Here is a 9,369-nt window from a genome sequence, read left to right on the forward strand (position 1 = left end):
ACCAGCAGCAGCCTGACAAACCAGCAGCAGCCTGACAAACCAGCAGCAGCCTGACAAACCAGCAGCAGCCTGACAAACCAGCAGCAGCCTGACAAACCAGCAGCAGCCTGACAAACCAGCAGCAGCCTGACAAACCAGCAGCAGCCTGACAAACCAGCAGCAGCCTGACAAACCAGCAGCAGCCTGACAAACCAGCAGCCTGACAAACCAGCAGCCTGACAAACCAGCAGCCTGACAAACCAGCAGCCTGACAAACCACCAGCCTGACAAACCAGCAGCCTGACAAACCACCAGCCTGACAAACCAGCACCCTGACAAACCAGCACCCTGACCCTGACCTGATGTGTGTCTTACATATAAGGTTCAGAATTACCTGTTTTAGTTTCCATTCATACCTTTATGAATTAAGATTTTCTGAGTGGAAATGTTAAAATCATATAACAATATTTTAACAGTGGAATGAATGCATAAGCAATTAAGGAACTGTTAGTTAAATCCACATGAAGCAACATAACGTCTTTAGTAGTAAAATGTGATGTATCTAGGAGTGACAATATGTTTCCAAACATTTGTATGTGCTGTGGTTTGCTGACACTAAATAATGTTAGGGGAAACAAAAAAACGACCTATTGACAGTTACAGGGTAGTGTGATTCTTGTAATAAACTTAGTTTTACCAAAGTCCTGTGTTAGTATTCAGTACAACATACACTGCATACATCCATCTTGCTTTCAGTGAGGGAAGATTTTTCTTTAAAAAAAAAAAAAAAATTTGTTCCTTGGTAAAGTTGGTTTGTCTCACAGGTACCGAATTTGTATAATTAAAATAAGATAAGATATTGACATAATATATTTTTGGTTTTATAAACAACTGACAGGAAAAACAAAAACCTGAGATATTACCATATCCAGTGGTAAACAATAATCAGTCCCAAAAGGGCTTTCCTATATTTTGCATTTGTGTCAAACGTCCACATTATCAGAAGTACTCAGGAGTCCAGACGGTCTCCAGCAGCACTGGCATACAGCTCTCAGCTCACAGACGCCACCTGGCGAGTGAACGTGGCAGAACCCTGTCTGTGCTGGAGCCGGACTGCCCGTGGCATCAGCCTAGAACCTGCTCTGCTGATGCTTGCCGCTGGTTCCGGGGATCGGAATGAGCATCTCGTCAGGAAGCCTCAGCTCTGTCCGTTTGTCTTGGGAAGCGGGGTGGAGGCGGGGGCGGGGCGGGGGGCGTATGGCATGGCACCAATCCGCGTCGCCTCATTTGAGAGATTTTTGGTCGAACAGCTGCAGGTCCAGGCGCACCCACACCTCGCCTGTCGCCACCTCGTGCAGCAGCAGGCGCCTTGTCGCTGCTCCCTTGTTTTCCAGCTCCTTCTTGATGGTGGCCACAGGAACTTCAGTGCGGCCCAGGAAGTCTAACAATGATACAAGCAGCCATGATGAAAGCGGCCACCATCAAACGCTAGTAATAGAACACAGGCCATTGTGGCACAATGAAAGAAATTAAGCAATAGGGGGGGGAAAGAAATAAACGGTCAAACACAAAAGAAATTATCTAGTAGAAGGGTTGCAGTGAGACTGCAGAATATACCAGGGCATAAAGTAGAGAACGTAGTTCATCTGTATGTGTTCTTGGGCTGTAGGAGTAACCCGTACAAATACAAAGAGAATGTTCAAACTCACACACACAGAACCAGGGGGAGGATATGGAACCAGAACCCTGAAGCATGAAACCACAGTGATACCCCATGGAGAAACTTAAAATGACGTGTAATAAATAAATAAATTAAAAATAAATTAAAAGTTAAATTAAAAAAAAAAAAAACAAGACGAAACTTCAAATATGACACCCAAATTTTTCTAAGGGAAATTTAACATCAGCACATTTAACATCAGAACTGTTCCCAAGACGAATTTCAGGAAGTGTCAACGTGTAAAAAGAGGAGAAATAAACATCTGAAGAAAGGACTAACCATCGGGAGAGAACTGGTCCCTCTTGAAGATGGTGACACATAGAACATCCTGGTACAGGTCCTTAATGAAGAACTGACAGTTGAAGTTCCACTTGGGGTTGATTGTGTCATTTATTGTCCGGGAGGTGAAACACTGTGCCCCCATGGTCACCTCGCAATATGGATTACTCTTTCCTGGAGGGTGTAGGCCATCAAAAAAAACCATTAAACCCAACCATCAAGCCATACATGAGGTACAAGGCATTAGGGGGTTAGCGGCTGGAGTTTCGGGAGATAGGACTTGACCTTTGACCCTCACCATTGGGCTTGCAGGGCTTGAGCTCTGTGGCCTCCAAAATAGTGACCAGCAGGCGGCCAATGCCACTGGTTTTCAGGGAACGAGCTGGAAATGCATACAGCAAGTGATGCATGAGTCGAAAGACCAAGGAACAATAAATAAGATTCATAATAAAGAAGTTAAGATGCAAGGAACTCCCAAGGAATTGGCAGAAATAAGATACAGCAACTGGAAAAAAAAACTGTAGTTAATGGGGCACTGCAGTCTATGATAGGGTTATCAAGGGTTCAGTAATGAAGGTCTGCATAAATAGACTGTACAGCAACCAAAAGGGAAAGTAGTAGGTTCTTAAACTGCAACGGATGTGTTCACTGGAAGGACAGGCTGTGTAAAAGAGGGAAACTCAAATTCAGGAAAAACCAGTGCTCAGCTACAAACTCAGACCAAGATTTTGTTTTTACAAACCAGTTGAGTAGCCTTTGACTGACTCTCTATGCTCAACTGGTTGGAAGAAACAAATTCTTGCTCATGGGGTTTGTAGGTTCTGGCTGTGAAACGTCCAACATGGACTAAAACATGGGGTCAGGGTTCTGAAACACTGAATAGGGTAATGAATATATACTGGTGACTTAGAGGATTTTATATTACAGATACATAAATATACACACACACACATACATATAACTAAATTAAATAGGAAAAGGACAAGCAATTTTGTAGACAGATGAATAAAACCATTACATAATCAAACTGGATTATGTAAGAGAAAATTAGTCACAAACGAAAACAAAAGAAACTGATGGATTTTTCTCTTTCTCGTATTAAGAGAAACAATAATAAAAGCAGACTTAGTTAGTTATTGAATTTATATAGAGAAAAACAATCTGCCATTCTTTACGGTCCCTTTTGCCAAGTTTAATGCCCTTTCTTGTCAATGACCATCATGAGCCTGGTATCAGTTCACACACACACACACACACACTCACTCACAACCTCCTAGATGCCGCTCTGAGAAGTGTAATGTTTGTGATCGTGGTTAATCTTATGCTACATTAAGGCCCCATAGTTAATGATGGGGATTAAATCAGGCGATGAAGACAGCCAGGTTACAATTTCATCACCTTCCAAGCTGGTTTTAAGGTGATGTCTTTTCTTTGTTTAAGAATTTTCTGTGCCTATTCTTGAAGTTTCAACTTGTGAGCCTTATGCATTGTATTAAGCTGATGTCTGTGTCAAAGTACGCATGAAAGAAAATTAGACTATTTTGCTGGCTTAGGTCCTACAGGCTTGTTGGCTCAGGGTGTCGTGCTCTTAACATCATGGCTGAGCTCTGCATGTCATATGCATGTTCTGCTGCTTGTTTCCTTGTGCCTGTGTGTGTCTGTGTCTGTCAGTGAGTCCTATGATGCACTGACCTTCTTAGCAGAATATTCCACTTCCTTACAGTATGTCCTATTGTGACTCCCCTATGATCCTGTACTGAATATATTATAAAATGCATGGACATAATCAAATGCTACATCTTCCTTAACTATTCATTTAACATTTTTTAAATGATTTATTTTTCCACTTTTACGTTTAGTGGTCACTCCATAAGAGCTGTCCTTTAACGTGCTGCGCAGTGTCCCTGGATGCTTTGCAGTCCACTGCAAGGCTTGGACTTGAGGAGTCAATTCATTATGAAATGACTCCCAGTCTGAGCTGTGAGCTAATGCAGAATAACCAGAAGCCAGGTAGTGACTCTTGGTTGCTGTAGTTGTTCTCTTCTGACCAGGGAGGTGTTCCACTAAGCAGGATTTCTCAGTTAGCGGAGTTAACTTAAGCTAGAAGTCATGATTGTTCAATAGGAATGCTCCTTACCTCTTACTGGACAATTATGAGTGAGCCAGTGTCTTGTTTAAAAAGAGAAAATCTGTATCCATCTTCTGAATTATTCTGAATTATTCTACTCCTAAACAAACAGTTATCCTCAGAGGCAGCATAACATCTTGGCAGCTGCTCAATGCAGCATTGAAAAGCACTACAGAGAGTAATGAGCTCACAGATGTAATGAGCACAGAGCACGCTGCTCTCAGCAGTTGAGGACATAAATTTTTCCCCACAGAATACTCTGCTTGTGTAGTGTTTGTACTTGGCCTGCTACTGAAGGGGCATAAGTGATAATTAAGTGACATGATAATAAAGTGCATTGCTGGGCGTTTCTTTGCCAATCTCGCATGCCCTCATTCAGAGAAGGGCACAGAGTGCGGCTGTGGAAACCAGCGCATGTGCAAAAAGGGCATCAGAAATTCTCTGCACCCATCGAGACCCATCCTGGCTGACGGGAAAGCATGGCATGCTGCCCATTTGGCCTCAGTACCCAGTGGACTTCCCAAATTTCCAGCCCTGCCAAAGACTGGTCCTGAAGGAACAGTTGAGCTTGGAATGGCCTAAGGAACTGGAAGCTGTGCAGCCAGGGCACACAAACCATCATCGGCTCAAGGACTATGGAACTTCACAGAATTAAACAAAGAAATGAAATGCATGTTCTGACCGTGATTTTCTGGTTAGAAAGAGATACCTTAAAGGAAAAGATAGATTCAGTATAAAATATATAACAGTTGTTCGTAGATCCTCTTACTGTGGTCCTCAGTGAATGGAACATTTCTAATTGTAATTGATTTCTGTTGGAAGCAAAACAGGCAGTTCATAGTGAAAAGGTTGTGCAGTTACAGGAAGGCACAAGCACAATGTTTTTTGTTGAACTTACATTCTATTTTGTCTGGGGTGTAATGACCTTATAGGAAGAAATGTTACAGGTAAGGCGTGTCTTTAATAGAATACAGTGCTGCTGCAGGAAGTAAAGGGGGGATGTTGCGTTCAGTTAGTAATTGTTCTGTTTTCCATATTACTGTATGGAACCTAAAGAGGGTGCTGTAAGGCTGTTTGATTCGACTTCAATTCCTATTCCAAGAGTCAAGAATGGATAGTATATCCCAGGCAGCAGTTTTCCAGATTATCAACTTCAAAAACTAAAAAATATGATAGGAAAAAAGTCTTTGTAAAATTAAGAAGTATATAATACTATGAATGACAAGGGGTCTTAATACTTGCATTTCAACCAGTTCACATGTTCACACACCGCTTCATACTTCAATATAGTCAAGCTGAGAAGTAAGGGTTAGGGTTATAATTATCAATAAATAATGTACTTCCCTGTGAAACAATGATGCTGGATGTTTATTTGCATATCATGATATGGTGCAGCCTTTTAATAGGTTTCTGTTTTTCTGTTAATCCTTCATGGTGTTGAATAAGTCAGCAAGCATAAGTGTAAGGCTAGTGAGTGACTGGTGTTTTCGGGGGAGACTCCCTAGAGCTGGAGAGAAATACCTTAAGGCACGGGATGAAAAATCCCAAATCTTCCAGGAAAAATGTCAGCATTATATGTATTTGCCACACAGAACAGAACAAAAAATTCCTTAGGGAATCACACGCCTACCATAGTCACTATACTACTCAGAACGCCTGGCAGCCACCAAATCAAACATAGGAAAAGGTCCGGATTTATAGCGTTAGAATGTGGTAGAGACTAATATCCATAACGTACCATCCTAGAACACACTGTGCTCTAAAATTTAAGCCCAATTAAAATCTGAATATTAAATGAGGAAAATAATTTGATTTGTTCTTCTATCCCAAGTTGTGGTCTAAAAGCAATAAGACCACCATCCATTATACCTGCTTTGGGGAAAATGCACTCCTGTAGCCACTAGGGGAGCTCTCACCTCTTCTGGGAAGTGAATACATGGTTAGTGCCAGGCGCAAATGAATATCTTTGATTTTGCATCCATGTGGTAACTTGTTGAAGTTGTCCGATAGTCAGTAATACATGGTTTAATTATTATGATTGTTTATTTATTACTTTATAACATCTAAAAGAAACTGAAATAGGAAAGCTTATTTTAATTTATGGTCCACTGGATAAACACAGACATTACAGACGGTTTTTGAGTCTAATGCTGAATGTTTTTTGCGATCATTTTTCTGCCTGCATATGCTATGATTGGTGCAGTGAAATTTGAGAATGTGTTTGTGGTCAGTATCATAGCCTCAGACAACAAACCAATGCTGTAGTGTGTCACTGTGTTTACATGTGAGAGGGGTTCCAGTTACATAATGAACTCGTTCTAATTGTTTTGACGGAGCTCGACAAACCTAAAAAATAAATGCTGGTTTTATCAAAAACTATGTCATATAGCTATATTTCAGATTTATTACAGCTAAACACATCTCAGAGCTCCTAGGAACCTCCTTCTCCCTACATTTCCCTCCTTCACACTCTTCCCTCAAATACTGTTACATTTGTCTTTTTTCCACACTCACACCCTGTCTTGATCATACTCTGACTACATGGCATCCATATGCAGGGCAAACTATTTTACAGTCTTATCTAGTATAATAGGACATGAACATTGAATTTGATAGTTATCTTTTATTTACACATTAGGACACAACGCATGAACATGAAGGGATCGTTTGCATTTGCAACCAACACCTCCGCAAACCCCCCTGCGGAATACTGGCCGCGGACAGGGGTGGGAATCCCCAAGCTGGAAGACTGTACTGCGTCATGTTAACATTAGCTAGCTAGTTAGCATGGATACAGAGTGCACCGGGCTAAAACTATAAAGGACGTAAGGTGTGTGATATAGTAAAACACTTACTAACTGGTAATGCACGTTAGCATTACGTTAAATGACAACTTTACCTGTTACTTACCAGAATAGCCTCCTACACGTGCGACGAATGACAGCAGGCAGAAGGCTGCGTGTTTTTCAGAAACACACCGGAGTTAAACTTACGCCGCATTATTTACCGGCACTTCTAACACCAACATTTGCAGCCGTTAACTCATATGTGGTAGTAACACTGAAATTACTTTCTCTGCGTCAAAATAAGGCAACACTGTGATTTTGATACTTTATCATTTATACTTAACTGTACCTTCCTCCCATTCCTCCGTCTCTGCTTATTGACATTTAGGAGAGTCTCAGATATAAATTAACAATTCAAAATTATCAAACAAAGACAGACACAACACTGAAAAGATGACAAAGACACAGTTTGAAAAGTAAATATGTTTTATTGCAAATCTCTTATCTTAACATAGCCTACCTTATCATATGTTAACTTAACCCATCTTATATCTTAACTTAACCTATCTTATTATATTTTAACTTAGCCTATCTTATCATATAACTTAACCTATCTTATCTTATTATATTTCAACTTAGCTTATATTAATATATTTCGTCTTAGCCTATCTTATATTTTAACTTAGCATATCTTATCCTATCGTATCTTATAGCTACATTAACACTTAAACAGTATCTCTTTCCGTTGGGTCCCGCGGGATCCCAGTCCCAATGCAGGGCTCTAACACGGGTATTCTAAGAAAAAGAAAATAAACACTTTACTTAACTTTACTTAAAGCAGTCATATAACTGCATTATACATACCCAATTAATGCCTTATAAATCATTTATAAAAGTATAAAAAACACGGCTGTAAATACTTATACAAAGGCATAACACATAGCTATGCTGATAATGCATTATGAATGCTCTGATCTATATATACACAATAAATATCTTCATAATACATTATATCGGCCATTAATCCATAATAAACAAGGCTATAATGTGTTATGCTTTTTTTGCAAGTGCATTGTGAAGGTGTCAATAATGCAGTTATATTACTGCTTTAAGTCATTTGTAAACCTGAATTCACAACCTTATATTTACTGCCTCTTGCTACTTCTTCTGAAGGGCAGGGGACAGCAGAAGAAGCACCACTTCATCTTCTTCTTCTTGTGGCTCTTCTCAGTATCATCTTCAGAAAGATCTTCGGCATTCACATGGAATGATACTTCTTCTTCACTGTAGATCTTCTCGGCAGCATCGGCATCTTCTTTTGTTTTATCTGTCTTCATCACTTCAGTCTCGTCCTCTTCCTCAGGTCCTTCTTCTGGTATAGTCAGTAGCTGTGATCTGTCTTCAGATGCCACCATACACTGAAACCTGACCAGTGTGGTAGCATCAGCATCTTCTGCCTGCTGGAATACCACATCAGCTTCTTCATTTTCCTCAGGTCCATCTTCCTGTAAAGTCTGCAGCCATATTCTGGCTACATATGCTGCCATGCACTGCCAACTGTCCACTGTGGCAGCATCAGTGTCTTCTGCTTCCTGAAGCTCCTCATCTGTTTCTTCATCTTCCTCAAGGTCTTCCTCCTGGATGGGTTCTAGCCAAGTTCTGCCTACTTGTGACACCACATATTCCACAGCATTCCCTGTACTTCTCCCTCCTTAACCTCCTCCACATTCACTCCCACCTCACATCCATTCTCCTCACCTCCATTTAGCATATCCATCATACTAATACCAGCCTCTGTCCCCTCCATCACAACCCTGGAGGCCTTCCCCTCAAATGTTCCCCACTCTGGTACCTCCACATATTCCTCACTACTCTGCCCCCTTACCTCACCCTCCCCCCGGCTTGTCCGGTCCTTCCTGACTTTCTTTTTTTTGTTAAGGTAGCAAGTTTTATAAATTTCCCAGTCTTCAGATGAAAGGCCGTAATTACTCTGAAGACTTTGAGATGAAATACTAGTGCTGGCTAGCAGTCCATCCTTTCCCACACTCTCCCCTCCCTTACCCAAATCAGTAGACCCCCCCAATCCCCCCTTAACCCCCCCAGCCTGGACAGTGGGGAGTGTCACTGGTGAGAACTCCTCCACACCTTCTCCCCAGTTGATCACTTCATCCCACAGGTTCCAGGCTTCCCAGTGTTGGGTGTTGGTCCATCGATCAGCTCTCTCAATTCGCTCTCTGGGGAATAAACGAGAGATTAACCAGCACTTAAGAGAGATAATAAAATAAATAAAGAGCTGGAAATTCTTCAACCATACAGAAAATACAATTGTTATAATTATTATAATAAATAATTACAGGGGTCACATAGAATAAAAGAAACAGCGAGCAAGATTGCAAAAAAAATCGACTGTAAAATGCACGATACTGTAAGTGCAATAGCATATTAAACAGTAATGTCACCAAATTATAACTAGAATC

General features: G+C 40.9%; 1 protein-coding gene across 1 annotated transcript; it reads right to left on the minus strand.

The window, feature by feature from the left end:
* Positions 1-1,262: 1,262 nt before the first annotated feature.
* Positions 1,263-2,388, minus strand: LOC125729142 (intersectin-2-like). Its single transcript, XM_049005652.1, has 3 exons — positions 2,277-2,388; positions 1,979-2,152; positions 1,263-1,420 (listed from the first exon to the last, which is right to left on the minus strand). The coding sequence occupies exons 1-3, from the start codon at positions 2,386-2,388 to the stop codon at positions 1,263-1,265; spliced, it is 444 nt and encodes a 147-aa protein (XP_048861609.1).
* Between the last annotated feature and the right edge of the window lie 6,981 nt (positions 2,389-9,369).

The sequence above is a fragment of the Brienomyrus brachyistius genome, unplaced genomic scaffold (genome assembly GCF_023856365.1).
Source record: "Brienomyrus brachyistius isolate T26 unplaced genomic scaffold, BBRACH_0.4 scaffold508, whole genome shotgun sequence".
NCBI classification, from domain to species: Eukaryota; Metazoa; Chordata; class Actinopteri; order Osteoglossiformes; family Mormyridae; genus Brienomyrus; species Brienomyrus brachyistius.